The sequence below is a fragment of the Giraffa tippelskirchi genome, chromosome X, assembly GCF_054371585.1.
Source record: "Giraffa tippelskirchi isolate mGirTip1 chromosome X, T2T-mGirTip1v1.2.pri, whole genome shotgun sequence".
NCBI lineage: Eukaryota > Metazoa > Chordata > Mammalia > Artiodactyla > Giraffidae > Giraffa > Giraffa tippelskirchi.
The window spans coordinates 77783722-77800415 of NC_137289.1; the positions used below are offsets into that span (position 1 = coordinate 77783722).

At 35.1% G+C, this 16694-nt stretch overlaps 1 protein-coding gene across 5 annotated transcripts in view; it reads left to right on the top strand.

Moving 5' to 3' along the window:
* Positions 1 to 16694, top strand: part of RPS6KA6 (ribosomal protein S6 kinase A6) — a 202411-nt gene that overhangs the window by 69454 nt on the left and 116263 nt on the right. For all 5 annotated transcript variants that reach the window (XM_081566554.1, XM_081566553.1, XM_081566555.1 and 2 more), the window contains 3 exons: positions 4031 to 4112; positions 4757 to 4837; positions 8948 to 9027. In XM_081566554.1, the coding sequence (XP_081422680.1) occupies positions 4031 to 4112; positions 4757 to 4837; positions 8948 to 9027 (243 nt within the window). The remainder of the gene's footprint in view (positions 1 to 4030; positions 4113 to 4756; positions 4838 to 8947; positions 9028 to 16694) is intronic.

Genomic DNA, 16694 nt, shown 5'->3' on the forward strand with positions numbered 1-16694 from the left:
AAAACCTGGACTCTTGTTTTTTTCCTTTCTTAACTGCCTCTTTTTACCCTCTGTATTCCATTGTTTTCAGCCCCACTAAAGGCTGTGTTCTAGAACAGTAGTTCTCAACGTGTGATCTTACTACCCTTGGACATCCACAAGACACTTTCAGGGGAGTCCTTAAGAACAAGACTGTGTTATAATAATACTAAGATATTATTTGTAAATTTTTTGGCACTTTGGCACAATCCAGGAAGTGATTTTAAACTACCAGTAATCATTATGACCTTCACTGCTGCACATAGTTAGAAAAATACAAGTTTTACTTAAGAATGTCCTGTTGAGGTGTTAACAATGATTAGATTTATCAAATATCAATCCTTGAGTACGCTTCTGTTTAATATTGTTGGATGAAAAGAGAAGTACCCAAAGTACTTTAGCTGCATACCAAAAAAGTATGATTGTCTCAAGACAGAATACTTGTGAAGTTTTTTAATTGTGAGCTACACTAGACACTTTTTTCATGAAATGTCATTTTTCTGTGAAAAATGATTGACAAACTATAATTACTTAAACTTGGGCATTTGGTAGATGTTTCCTCAAAAATGAATGGAGTGAACTCGTTATTTCATGGAAAATAACTTAGTATTTTAGCCAATGATAAAATTTGAGCTTTGAAGCAAAAAATTAGAATTTTGGCCAATTTTTATTTGCCAATGTGCTCAACATGTTCTCAGTACTCAAAAGACTTTCCGGATGAGATTGCTACTGTCAACACTTGGAAGATCTGCATAACTCAGCAAACCAGTGTTTTTGAGTTGACAAACACATGATGTTATCAAATCAGCCATCAGTGCAAAATCCATTCAACATGTCCCATAGACCAGTGGATTATTATGTAAAAGAATATGGACAGTTAATTGATGTGGTTTCAGATTTTTCACTGCAACTAATCTTTAAGAAACTTCTACTTGTCAAAATCTTGTGTCATATCAAAGAAGAATAACCACAATTATATGAAAAGGCTATTAAAATATGCCTCCCTTTTCCAAATACATAACTGTGTGAAGCCTGATTTTCTTCTTTTAATTTAAGCAAAGCAGTTTAATTGCAAAAGATCGAATGTAGAAGCAGATATGAGAATCTAACTATTTTCTGTTAAGCCAGATATTAGGGACTTGTAGAAATGTAAATCAGTGTCAGTCTTCTCAGTGATTTTTTTTTGATTTGTTTTGGAAAAAATAGTCATTTTTATAAGAAATATTCACATGTAGTAAGTTTATTGTTTTTAATCAATAAATACATAATTAATTTTTTGCTGTAATTTCTAATACAGTAAATATCAATAGATATAACCCACAAAAACAAAAGTACTTTGGAGTCATCAGTAACTTTTAAGTTTGTAAAAGAATTCTTAAGACCAAAAATAATTGAGAAATGCTTTCTTGGAAGAAACTGAGAAAGATAGTTGTCCTACTTGTAATGAAGTCGTCACTCATGAAATGACTTGACTCCTTTGTTGTCAATATCTTGACCACCTGATATTGATTAGAAAACAAGGAAACTGTTTATCAGCATTTATTTGTCCATGTCAGTAAAATTGAATGAAAACTAAGTCTGGTACTTATGGTTAATGCCATTTGCATAACTTTGAAGCTTTTGTGTGTATGTTATGGCAGTTAATTTAATCTGCTTTTTAAAAACTGATATAGACTGAAATCAGCTATACAAATACATATAAGTCTATGGTTTTTCACTGATGAAATAGTAAGTAATGGTATGCAATTTGGAGGAAATGGGGGAAAAAAGACTGGTTGGTCTACACACAAAGTATGAGAAGCACTACAGTAGATGAGTGTGAAAATCGATAAAACTGAAATGGTCCTTGCGTTTAGGTCTGATACAAGAATAGGAGGAGAGATTAAGTAATGATTAAATGAACCCCCCCACTTGCCCAGTTGGCTGATATATAATTATCACATAGAATATTTGGAATAAAGAATTTTAAGCTCTACCATAGGAAAAAGACAAAAATTACTTAGAAGCTCTCCAATCTGCAGTTTTATGTATACAAATTAGTTAATTTGATCACATTTTAAATTTATCAGCATTTGAATAGAGCTTGTTAAGAGTTGAGGATGGCAGTTAAGGCAGTGAACACTAATTTAAAACTGGAAACAACACTTTACTAGTAAATAACTGTTATGAAACTATAATATACTCATATTTATCTTCATAACTGAGGCTTTTTAAAACTTACCTTTTAGTGAATTATTTCTTGGTTTGAAAATATGAGAAATTATTACTTTAAGCTTAGTCGGTAACTTTCATTTTTTTATTGAAATATCCGCCATCATGATTCTTTCACTTGACAGATAGATGAGAATTGCCTCTGATATCTTATTAGAAAGTAAAGTGAAAATTTTAGTCACTCATTCTTGTCTGACTCTTTGCGACCCCGTGGACTGTAGCCCTCCAGGCTCCTCTGTCCATGGAATTCTCCAGGCAAGAATACTGAAGTGGGTTGCCTTTTCCTCATGACCAAGGTGTGGACCTGGGTCTCCTGCATTGCAGGCAGATTCTTTACCATCTGAGTCACCAGGGAAGCCCTATTAAAAAATAAAATACCTGGTAACTTCGAAAATGGAACAATTCAGTTCAGCTCAGTCGCTCAGTCGTGTCTGACTCTTTGCAACCCCAAGAATCACAGCATGCCAGGCCTCCCAGTCCATCACCAACTTCCGGAGTCTACCCATACCCATGTCCATCGAGTCGGTGATGCCATCTAGCCATCTCATCTCCTGTCGTCCCCTTCTCCTCCTGCCCCCAATCCTTCCCAGCATTAGGGTCTTTTCCAATGAAGATATGGGAATACCAGACCAAATGACTTGTCTCTTGAGGAAGCAACAGTTAGAACTGGACATGGAACAGACTGGTTCCAAATAGGAAAAGGAGTACGTCAAGGCTGTATATTGTCACCCTGCTTATTTAACTTATATGCAGAGTACATCATGAGAAACACTGGGCTGGAAGAAGCACAAGCTGGAATCAAGATTGCTGGGAGAAATATCAATAATCTCAGACATGCAGATGACACCACCCTTATGGCAGAAAGCGAAAAAGAACTAAAGAGCCTCTTGATGAAAATGAAAGAAGAGAGTTAAAATTTTGGCTTAAAGCTCAACACTCAGAAAACTAAGATCATGACATCTGGTCCCATCACTTCATGGGAAATAGATGGGGATACAGTGCAAACAGTGTCAGACTTTATTCTTTTGAGCTCCAAAATCACTGCAGATGGTGATTGCAGCCATGAAATTAAAAGACGCTTACTCCTTGGAAGGAAGGTTATGACCAACCTAGATAGCATATTTAAAAGCAGAGGCATTACATTGCTAACAAAGGTCCGTCTAGTCAAGGCTATGGTTTTTCCAGTAGTCATGTATGGATGTGAGAGTTGGACAGTGAAGAAAGCTGAGCGCTGAAGAATTGATGCTTTTGAACTATGGTGTTGGAGAAGACTCTTGAGAGTCCCTTGGACTGAAAGAAGATCCAACCAGTCCATCCTAAAGGAGATCAGTCCTGGGTGTTCATTTGAAGGACTGATGTTGAAGCTGAAACTCCAATACTTTGGCCACCTCATGCAAAGAGTTGACTCATTGGAAAATGGACCAATAGGAAACTAGAAATGAAGGTGTGAAATTAACAGTAATTAGATTTGTTTGCTCTGTATTAAGAAAACAAAAAGGAGCTTGTGTCTTACAAGGAGCTCCCTTAGCTCAAATTGTCTTTCATTATATTATTTATCTCTTATATCACAAACTTCTCAAATGCTCTTTTAAATTTTCTTTTCCACAGTAGGATGTATGGGCATGTGATTTACTAAGTGAGTGAAAGTGAGAAAGTGTAAACTAAGTATAACTCATAGGGAAAGGTATATCTTTATACAATTAGAGAATATGTAAGGATATTTGTACATGCTAATGTATATGTATAGCAGGAATGGCTTGGGATGTGAATTTCACTTTTTAAATTTTAATTCTCCTATTAGGTATTTCTCGTTAGAAAGAAGACCGGTCCTGATGCTGGACAACTCTATGCAATGAAGGTGTTAAAAAAAGCTTCTTTAAAAGGTAGAAGATCAGAAAGCTTATTAAAATAGAACTTGGTAAAACTTGTTTTAAGAAATGTGCTATGTATTGCCTATATGAGTAGATGTAGTTTCCTTTTAACATTAGTAATTGTTACAGCTTTCTAGTGGTAAGTGATATTTCTAGGTTTGATATTGACATATACCCTAATTTAGTGAGAGTGTATCCTGGTAAAAATTAATGGGATAAAAAGTGATACATTTTATTTAATTTAAAATGAACTTGTTTTATTAAACTATATTATTTTCTTCAAGATTCTTATTTTTTCTGTTCCATCTGTTGGTATTACATATTGAGAAGGCACAGCCACCTGCATACACTTATATACACTGTCTTCCAGGCTGTGATAATAATAACACTGTGCTCAGTTTTAATCAACGAACTCATTTGAACACTGAATGCTTATCTGCCAAATAACATTGTGGCACTTAACACATTTCTAGATCTAAACTGAATTTGTTAGCTTTTAGACTATGGTAATTACTGCCTAAGAATATGGACTTCAAATTCAGGCACTTACAAAGTTATATTTTAAATTTCTATATTTGTGTTTGGTGAATTATTGATGGGATCTCTACTGAAATTATATGCAAGAACAATATACTCTACCCTTCTGTAATTTTTAGTTCGAGACAGAATTCGGACAAAGATGGAGAGGGATATACTGGTGGAAGTAAATCATCCATTTATTGTCAAATTGCACTATGGTATGTAATCTCTTTAAAAAAAAATATGGAGTTAGAGAACTAAGATTTCCTTTCAGACAATAATATAACATAAGATAAATACTTCAAACAGGAAATAAATATGGAATGATTTAATACTTTCAACTGTGTAAAACATATTTATCTGAAATAAGAATTAATATCCAGCTTTTAGTTGTATTTCCTATATTTGTTGGTTAACTTGTCTAAGGTAACAAGATAGTGTCTTTTGACTACTTGTCTAGTAGAATTTCTGTACTCTACTAGGCTATACCTCTAGGGATCTTAAGGTATAAACTACTGTGATAATTTCTTCGAAACATTCTTGTGTTTGAATGGGTTCCTCTTACATGTTTATAATGATCATATTAGTCTTATTTCCTCATCCTGTTGAAGACGACCATATGGTATACTAGTCTATTTGAGTTATTTTTTCTTATATTTAGAGGGAGAGGAGTAGTAGTGAGAAGCAATAGGTACAATGGAAAGAACATGAATTTGGAGTCAAAGAATTCTGAGGTTTTTTTTTTTTTTTTAATTGTGGTATAGTTGATTTACAGTATTGTATGTTTCAGGTGTACAATATAGTGATTCACAATTTTCGAGGTTATATTCCATTTATACTTATTATAAAATATTTGTTATATTCCCTGTGTTATACTATATATCCTTGTAGCTTATTTATTTTATACATAGTGGTTTGTACCTCTTAATCCCGTACCCCTATCTTGCCACTTTCCCCCACCTTTCCCCATTGGTAACCACTAGTTTGTTCTCCATAAGTTTGTTCCTTTTTTGTTAAATTCATTAATTTATTTTTTGATTCCAAATGTAAGTGATATCATCCAATATTTGTCTTTGTAAGACATATTTCACTAAGCATAATACCCTCTAAGCCCATCCATGTTGTTGCAAATGACAATATTTCATTATTTTTTATGGGTGAGTAGTACTCCATTGTGTATGTGTGTGTAGATGTGTGTATGTGTGTATGTATACACATATATATTTTCCACATCTTTATTTAATACATTTACCTGTTGATGGATACTTGGGTTACTTCCATATCTTGTGTACTATAAAAAATTCTGCTTAAGAAATTGCCCTCTGAAGGGTCAAAAGGACTAAGAGCGACTGGATCTTTCATATGTTCTAGTGATATTACAAGCTAGTGGAACCACTCTTGAAAACAGCTTTGGCAATTTCTTATAAACATGCACTTTCCATGTGACCCATCAATCCCATTTTTAATATTTATCTAAGATCAAGTGTCACACTTTTTTGTTAATGGAATTTTATTGGAACTCAGCCATCCTTATTTATGTAATAAGCATGGCTTTTTCATACTTTAGTGATAGAATTGAGGAGCTATACCAGGCTACATGGCCAGCAGAACCTAAAATATTTTTTAGTTGTTCTTTTACAAAAAAAGTTTGCTGAACTCTCTCTAGGAAAAAACAAGTACCAAGGCTCACACAAAAACTTGCTCACAAATGTCTATGGCAACTATATTTACCCTGGCCAAAAGACAAACACACACAAAAACTGGAAACAACTCTAATATCCTTCCATGTGACTAGATAAACTCTGGTAAATCCATACAATGGGATTTTACTCAACAATGCAAAGAAATGAATAATTGACATACAGACACAACAACATAAATGACTCAAACTAATTATTCTGAGTGAAAGAAGCTAGAGGGAAAAAAAAGAATACATATTGAATGATTCCAACTGTATAAAGCTATAGAAAATAGAAAACTATCACAACAAAGTAGAAAACAGTTTTTGCCTGGAAACAGGGGGATGGGGCCAGGAAGGGTGACAGGAAGGAATCACAAATGGACAAGCAGAAACCTTAGGGATGATGGATATTGAAATTGTGGTGACAGTTTCACTAGTGTGCATCTAGTTAAACAGTTTAAGTGGCAACTTATTGTATGTAAATATGTCTCAATAAAGCTATTACAAACACAAAAAAAAAAAAAAAAAAAATTCTGCTGTGAACATTGTGGTGCATATATTTTTTTGTGGCAATATTTTCATTTACTTCAGATATATACCTAGGAGTGAAATTGCTGAGTTATATTTTTATTCTTTTGAGGAACCTCCGTACTGTTTTCCACAGTGCTTGCACCAATTTACATAACTTCTGACAGTGTACAAGAGTTTCATTTTGTCCACATCCTTGCCAACATTTGTTATTTGTAGTCGTTTTCATGATGTACATTTTTGATAGATGTGAGATGGTATCTCATTGGGGTTTTGAGACTATGATGATTAGCGATGTTGAACATCTTTTCATGTGCTAATTGGCCATCTGTATGTCTTCTTTGGAAAAATGTCTATTCATGTCTTCTGCCCATTTTTTTAATTGGGTTGTTTGTTTTTTTGGTGATGAGATATACGGGCTGTTTATATATTTTGGATATTAGCTCCTCATTAGTCATATCATTTGAAAATATTTTCTCCAACTTAGTAGGTTGTCTTTTCATTTTGTTGATGGTTTCCTTTGCTGTGCTAGAGCTTTTCATTTTAATTAGGTCTGATCTGTTTATTTTTGCTTCTGTTTCCTTTGCCTAAGAGACAAATCCCAAAAAACATTGCTTTGATTTATGTCAGAGTGTTCTACCTATGTTCTCTTCTAGAATTTTTATGGTTTATGGTCTTACATTTAGGTCTTTAATCCATTTTGAGTTTATTTTTATATATGATGTTAGAGAATTTCATTCTTTTACATGTAGCTGTCCAATTTTCCCAGCACCACTTACAGAGGAGACTCCCTTTTTCTCTTTTGTATATTCTTGTCACCTTTGTTGCAGATTAATTGATCATAGGTGTGTGGGCTTATATATGGGCTCTCTATTCTGTTCTATTGATCTATATGTCTCTATTTATGTCACTACATACTGTTTGGATTGCTGTAGCTTTTAACATTGTCTGAAGTCAGGGAGTGTGATGCTTCTAGCTTTGTTCTTCTTCTTCATGATTGTTTTGGCTATTCAGGGTCTTCAGTATTTTCATACAAATTTTAAAGTTACTTGTTCTAGTTCTGTGAAAAATGCCAGTGGTATTTCAGTAGGGATTGCATTGAATCTTTAGATTGCTTCAGGCAGTATGATCATTTTAACTATTAATTCTTCCAACCCATGCAGTTATGAATTTTAATAATGGCTCCATTGCCAATTTATTGTATGCATGAGATTATGACATTTAACTCCCCTTGGGAATTCAAAGGCAAAAATTACTGATCCAGTCTACTATGTTGCTCTCAGTTTTTGAAATTTAGAAGAGTAGCAGCCATTGATTTTATTTTTAGGTAATTTTACAAATATACATTATAGTAATTACTCAACTCTCTATAAAAAACGATCTAGAATTTTTCACCCATTATTCTTTCATTCCTCATTACTCAAATGGAATGAAAGTAGTAGTAGTATCTAAAGATCTCCTTCCTTGAATCTCTGGGATATCGTTAGATTAATCACTAAACACCAGTTTTATGCAAAATATTCTGTTAAAATCAGTAGGCTCTAGAGGGGATATAATCTCTGATATTAAGAAATTTATAATGTATAGGGAACACAGACATATAAGACCAATTAATTTTATAAATCAAAATGGATTAAGGCACCATAAGATATAAATAAAGTACAATGAGATCTCAAAAGTAGCAGCAAGTAATTCTGATGGGGAAGAGTGTAAGGACGTTGTGGGGAAATGTGAAAAGGAGGAAGTCCTTAATAGAAGAAAGAAGGGGTGACATTTTTGTTGAGCTTGACAGAATTAGTAGATTTTCAATAGATGGAGAGGTAGAGTTCAGGCAATTGCAGTAGATTATGGTGCTTCATAAATGAGAAAATGATGATGTTACAAGTTTCTATGTAGAGCTACATGTAGACCATCTGATATATTCTGGAAACGGGTTTATAGCTTTTCAATACTAGTTTTAATTTTGAAATAATGTTATCCAATAATGGACCATGTAAGTAAATGGTTAATTTCAGTATAGTGTTCAGTGATAAAATTCTAAACAGCTATATTAAGTAAAAAGTATACTAAGCTTTGTAAGCCTTAAAAATGTTATGTCTGCATTTTAATTTCTAATTAGCCTTTCAGACTGAAGGGAAGCTGTATTTAATATTGGATTTTCTCAGGGGAGGAGATGTCTTCACAAGATTATCCAAAGAGGTGAGTATTTGTAAATTTTGGTATATTTTATTGAAACAAAACTAAGACGTTGTTTTGCTAATTACTTTTTGCTATGGAAAATTTAAATATTCTTTTTTTTGGTTGCATAATATTTCATGAATGTGCCAGTTAATGGCATTTTCTGACTGTCATTTAAATCATTTCAATGCATTACTCATTTTTCTCTTAGGAATAAGATCAGTATAAATAACTGGATGAAGTAGATAGGGGCAAGCCTAGGACTTTGGCTACTCAAGCTACCAAAATGCCTTTGGGAGTAACCTTTAATTTATTCATGTTTAAAACAGCTTTAGCGAGGTACAGTTGACATACAACAAACTACTTACTAAAATACATGCTTTGGTAAATTTTGACATTTGTGTAAACTTAAAAATCCATCAACACAATCAAAATAATTAGCTTATCCATCGTCCCCAACAGTTTTCCTTGTGTTCTTTTGTAATGCTGCCCTCCTGCCCCACCACTACTGAATCTACTTTCTGTTACTATTTGGTTTGCATGTTCTAGGACTTTATATAAATGAAATCATATGGTATGTATTGTTTTTTTGTCTGGCTTATTTAACTTAGCATAATTATTTTGAGATTCATTCAAGTTATGGCATGCATCAGTAGTTCATTTTTATTGCTGAGTGGTATTCCACTGTATAGATACACAATGATTTGTCTATTCATTCACTTATTGATGGATATACATTTTTTTGCAGTTTTTGGATAATACCAATAAAGCTAATAGAAATGTTCATGTATGGATATATGTTTTTGTTTTTCATGGTTAAGTATCTAAGAATATAATGACTGGGTTATATATTAAGTCTATATTTTAACTTATTTTAAAGATGCTGTCAAGCTATTTTCCAAAGAGATTGTATAATTTTTACATTCTCACCAGCAGTATATGAGAGTTTCAGTTGCTCCACATTCTTACCAACGCTTGGTATGGTCAGTCTTTTAATTTTGTATATCTGATAAGTGTATGGTGATACCTTATTGTGGTTTTGAATTTTTATAGCCCTAATGATTAATGAAGTTGAACATCTCTTCATGTGCTTTTTTGATAAAATGTCTGTATTTAAACAGACATTGGGCCCATTTTTTATTGGATATTTTTTTATTACTGAATTTTGAAAGTTTTTATATATTTTGAATGCTAGGTCCTTTATCATGTATGTTTGAAAATATTTTCTTCTGGTCTATTGTTTACCCTTTCATTCTCTTTAACAGTGTCTTTCAAAAAGCAGAAGTTCTTAGTTTTGATGATGTCTAATTTATAATACTTTTTTCCTTTTATGAATGATAGTTTTTGGTATCCTGTTCAAGAAATATTTGCCTCATCCCAGGTCACAAAGATTTTCTCTCACGTTTTCTAGAAGTTTTCAAGTTTTTGGTTTTACATGTATGTTTATAATCAATTTTGAGTTCCTTTTCATATATGGTGATAAGTATGTATTACAGTCCTTTTTTCACAGTTATCCATATGAATCCTTTTTATTTCAGGCATTTTTTAAAGCTTTTAATTTGGAATTTGGATATAGCTGATTAATAATGTTGTGATAGTTTCACGTGAACAGCTGAAGGAACTCAAACATACATCTTGTCCTCTTTTTGCATATAGATATCTGATTGTTTTAGCATCATCATTTGAAAAGACTGTGCTTTCTTCCCCCTTATGGATCACAGTCTTTTTTGGCAAAGGGGCTTGTATAACTCAATGAAGCTATGAGCCATACTGTGCAGGGCCATCCAAGATGGACGGGTCATAGTGAAGAGTTCTGACAAAATATGATCCATTGGTGGAAGAAATGGCAAACAGTGCCAGTATTCTTGCCTTGAGAATCCCATGAACACTATGAAAATGGAAAAAAGAAATAGAAGATAGCCCTGGAAATTGAGCCCCCCAAGGTTGGAAGGTGTCCATTATGCTATTGGGGAAGAGCAGAGGGCAATTACTAATAGCTCCAGAAAGAATGAAGTGACTGTGCCAAATTGGAAAATATGCTCAGTTGTGGATGTGTTTGGTGGTGAAAGTAAAAGTTCGATACACAACAATATTTCATAGGAACCTGGATGTTAGGTTCATGAATCAAGGGAAATTTGACATGGTAAAGCAGAAGATGGTGAGTTTGAACATTGGCATCTTCAGAATCACTGAACTAAAATGGACAGGAATGGGTGTGACCATGATATCTACTACTGTGGGCAAGAATCCCATAGAAGAAATGGAGTAACCCTCATAGTCAACAAAAGAGTCCAAAATACAGTACTTGGGTACAATCACAAAAACAACAGAATGATCTTGGTTCAACATTACAGTAATCCAAGTCTATGCCCCAATCACTGATGCCAAAGAAGCTGAAGTGGACTGGTTCTATGAAGGCTTACAACACCTTCTAGAACTAACATCAAAAAAAGATATCCTTCTCATCATAGGGGGATTGCACTGCAAAAATAGGAAGTCAAGAGATACCCAGAATAACAGGCAAGTTTGGTCTTGGAGTACAAAATGAAGCAGGGCAAAGGCTAACAGAGTTTTGTTAAGAGAACATGCTGGTTATAGCAAACACCTTTTGCCAAAACCCAAGAGACAATTTTATACATGGAAATCACCAGATGGTCAATACCAAAATCAGATTGATGATGTTCTTTGAAGCTTAAGATGGAGAAGCTCTATACAGTCAGCAAAAACAAGACATAAAGTTAACTGTGGCTCAGATCATGAGCTCCTTATTGGAAAATTCAGGCTTAAATTTAAGAAGTGGGGAAAAGCACTAGGCCATTCAAAGTGTGAGAGGCTCAATTGTGTCTGACTCTTTGTGGTCCAATGGACTGTAGCCCGCCAGACTCGTCTATTCTTGGGATTCTCCAGGCAAGAATACTGGAGTGAGTTGCTGTTCTCTTCTCTAGGGCATCTTCCTGACCCAGGGATCAAACCCAGGTATCCTGTATTGCAAGCAGATTCATTATCATCTGAGCCACCAGGGAAGCCATTCGTGTATGACCTAAATCAAATCCCTTCTGATTATATAGTGGAATTGATGAATAAATATGGATTAGATCTGGTAGACGGAGTGCCTGAAGTTTATGGATGGAGGTTAGTAACATTGTACAGGAGGCAGTGACCAAAACCATCCTAAAGAAAAAGATATGCAAGAAGGCAAAGTGATTCTCCAAGGAGGCTTCACAAATACCTGAGAAAAGAAAAGAAATGAAAGGCAAGGGAGAGAGGGAAAGCTTTACCCAATGGAATGCAAGTTCTAGAGAATAGCAAGGAGAGATAAGAAGGCCTTCTTAAATAAATAACACAAAGAAATAGAGGAAAACAATAGAATGGGCAAGACTAGAGATCTCTTCAGGAAAACTGAAGATATCAAGGGAACATTTCATATAAGAATGGGCATGATAAAGGGTAGAAATGGTAAGGACCTAACAGAAGCAGAAGAGATTAAGAAGAGGTGGCAAGAATACACAGAAGAACTAGGAAAAATGACCTTAATGACCCAGATAATCACAGTGAAATGGTCACTCATCTAGAGCCAGACATCCTGGAGTTTGAAGTCAGTTATGCCTTAGGAAGCATTACTATTGACAAAGCTGGCGGTGGTGATAGAATTACAGCTGAGCTCTTTCAAATCCTAAAACATGATGCCATTAAGGCACTGAACTCCTTAACAGCTAATTGGAAAACTCACCCGTGGCTGCAGAACTGGAAAAGATCAGTTTTCATTCCAATCCCAAAGAAGGACAATGCCAAAAAATGTTCAAACTACCATACAGCTGCTCTCATTTCACATATTAGCAAGGTAATGTTCAAAATCCTTCAAGGTAGGCTTCCGCAATACATAAGCTAAGAACTTTCAGATGTATAGGCTGGGTTTCAAAGAGGCAGAGGAACCAGAGATCAAATTGCCAACATCCATTATTGGATCATAGGGAAAGCAAGGAAATTCCAGAAAATCATCTACTTCTGTTTTGTTGAATATGTGAAAGCTTTTGACTGTGGTTCAAAACAAATTCTGGAAAATTCTTCAAGGGATGGGAACGCCACACCACCTTACCTGTCGACTGAGAAACCTGTATGTCGGTCAAGAATCAACAGTTTGAACCAGACTTGGAACAACTGACTGGTTCAAAATTGGGAAGGAGTACATCAAGGCTATATATTGTCACCCTGCTTGTTTAACTTATATGCAGAGTACATCATGCAAAATGCTAGGCTGGATGACTCACAAGCTGGAATCAAGATTGCCAGGAAAGTTATCAACAACCACAGATATGCAGATGACACCACTCTAATGGCAGAAAGCAAAGAGGAACTAAAGAGCCTCTTGATGAAGGTACAGAGGAGAGTGAAAAACCTTCCTTGAAACTCAGTATTCAATAAACTAAGGTCATGACATTTGGTCCCAACACTTTATGGCAAATAGAAGGGGGGAAAAATGAAAACCAAGACAGATTTTCTTTTCTTTGGCTCCAGAATCACTACTGACAGTGACTGCAGCCATGAAATTAAAGATACTTGCTCCTTGGGAGGAAAGAATTGACAAACCTAGATAGCGTATTAAAAAGCAGAAACATTATTTTGTTAATAAAGATCTGTATAATCAGAGCAATGTTTTTTTCCAGTAGTCATGTTCCGTTAAGTTCAGTCACTCAGTCATGTCTTACTCTTTGTGACCCCATGGACTGCAGCACACTAGACTTCCCTGTCCATTACCAACTTCTGGAGCTTGCTCAAATTCATGTCCATCAAGTTGGTGATGCCATTCAACCATCTCATCCTGTGTCATCCCCTTCTCTTCTTCCTGCCTTCAATCTCTCCCAGCATCAGAGTCTTCAGATGAGTTGGTTGTTCACATCAGGTGGCCAAAATATTGGAGTTTCAGCTTCAGCATCAGTCCTTCCAATGACTATTCAGAAATGATTTCCTTTAGGATGGCCTGGTTGGATCTCCTTGCAGTCCAAGGGACTCTCAAGAGTCTTCTCCAACACCATAGTTCAAAAGCATCAATTCTTTGGTGGTCAGCTTTCTTTATAGGCCAATTCTCACATCCATACATGACTGCTGGAAAAACCATAGCTTTGACTAGACAGAAATTTGTTACCAAAGTAATGTCTCTGCTTTTTAATATGATGTCTAGGTTTGTCATAGCTTTTCTTCCAAGGAGCAAGCATCTTTTAATTTCATGGCTGCAACCACCATCTGCAGTGATTTTGGAGCCCCCCAAAATAAAGTCTCTCTCTGTTTTCATTGTTTCCCCATCTATTTCCCATGAAGTGATGGGACCAGATGCCATGATCTTAGTTTTTTGAATTTTGAGCTTTAAGCCAACTTTTTCACTCTCCTCTTTCACTTTCATCAAGAGGCTCTTTAGTTCTTTGCTTTCTGCCATAAGGGTGGTGTCATCTGCATATCTGAGGTTATTGATATTTCTCTTGGCAATCTTGATTCCAGCTTGTGCTTCATCCAGCCCAGCATTTTGCATGATGTCCTCTGTATATAAGTTAAATAAGCAGGGTGACAATATACAGCCTTGACATACTCCTTTCCCAATTTGGAGTCAGTCTATTGTTCCATGTCTGGTTCTAACTGTTGCTTCTTGACCTGCATACAGATTTCTCAGAAGGTAGGTCAGGTGGTCTGGTATTCCCATCTCTTGAAGAATTTTCAACATTTTGTTGGGATCCCCACAGTGCAAGGCTTTGCCATAGTCAATAAAGCAGAAGTAGATGTTTTTCTGGAACTCTCTTGCTTTTTCAATGATCTAACACATGTTGGCAACTTGATCTCTGGTTCCTCTGCCTTTTCTAAATCCAGCTTGAACATCTGGAAGTTCACAGTTCATGTACTGTTGAAGCCTGGCTTGGAGAATTTTCAGCATTACTTTTTTGGTGTGTGAGATGTACAATTTTGGGGTAGTTTTAACATTCTTTGGCATTGCCTTTCTTTGGGATTGGAATGAAAACTGACCTTTTCCAGTCCTGTGGCCACTGCTGAGTTTTCCAAATTTGTTGGCATATTTGGTGCAGCACTTTCACAGCATCATCTTTTAGCATTTGAAGTAGCTCACCTGGAATTCTGTCACCTCCACTAGCTTTGTTCGCAGTGATGCTTTGATCCATTTGACTTCGCATTCCAGGATGTGTGGCTCTAGGTGAGTGATCATATCATCGTGGTTATCTGGGTCATGAAGATCTTTTACGGATGTGAAATTTGGACTGTAAAGCAGGCTGTGCACTGACGAATTTATACTTTCAAATTGTGGTGCTTGAGAAGACCTTTGAGAATCCCTTGGACTGCAAGAAAATCACACCAGTCAATCCTGAAGGAAATCATCACCTGAATATTCACTGGAAGTACTGATGCTGAAGCTTCAGTTCTGTGGCCACCTGTTGTAAAGGAGCAACTCATTGGAAAAGACCCTGTTGCTGGGGAATGTAGAAGGCAAAGGAGAAGAAGGTGGCAGAGAATGAGATAGTTGAATAATATCACCGACTCAATGCACCTGAATTTCAGCAAACTCTGGAGATAATGAAGGGCAGAGGATCCTGGAGTGCTTCCATCCATGGGGCCACAAATTGTCAGACACAATGTAGCACCTGAACAACAACAAAAATGCTTTCTTCATTTAATTACCTTGTATGTTTTGGTGAAAATCAGTTGATCGTGTACATTAAAATGTATTAATATATGTAGACACTCTTTTCTGTTTGTCTATCCTTATGCCAATACAATACTTTCTTGATTCCTTTACATTTATAAAATATCTATAAATATTTATAAAAACTCAGGTTGTGCAAGTCCTTGAGGTTTGCTCATCTCTTTCAAAGTTGTTTTGCCTCTTCTAGGTCTTTTGCATTTCCATATTGATTTTAAAAGTAGTTTTTCACTTTGTACAAAAAAGCCTGCTGAGATTTTGATTGGGATTGCATTGAATCTATAGTTCAGTTTGTATATAATTGACATTTTTAGTGTTGAGTCTTCTAATCCATGAAGATAGTATCTCTCTCTGTTTATTTAAGTCTTTTTAAATTTCTCTCACCAGTATTTTGTCATTTTCAGCATAGAGAACTTTTACGTGTTCTGTCAGATTTGTCTCTGAATATTTTTCTTTTTAAAAACTGCCTTTGTAAATGGAATTACTTTCTTAATTTTATTTTCAAATGGATGGAAATACTACTCTTTTTGGATATTGAATATTGTATTTTAAAATGTAACTAAATTTATTTTATCTAGCAGCACTTTGATAGACTACAAATAGAACTTTCTATTTTTAGTCCACATAAGGAGTTTTACTTCTTTTCCATTATGGACTCATTTATTTGTCTTTGTAACACTGACTTGACCCTCCAGGTTCTTTTGAAAAGTATCGATAAGAGCAGACATTCTTACCTTATTTCTGATTTTAGGAGGAAAGCATATTTTCACCGTGAATTACAAAGTTAAGTTCTTTATCAGATCGAGAAATTTCCCTTCTATTACTAGTTTGAGAGTTTTTATCAGGAATGCATGTTTGATTTTGTGAAACACTTTTTTTTTTCTGTTTGCATTGATTGAGATGATGATTGTATGTTTTTTTTCTTCTTTAATCGTTATTTATTGACTGTACTGAATCTTCATTGCTATGCACAGGCTTTCTCTAGTTGTGG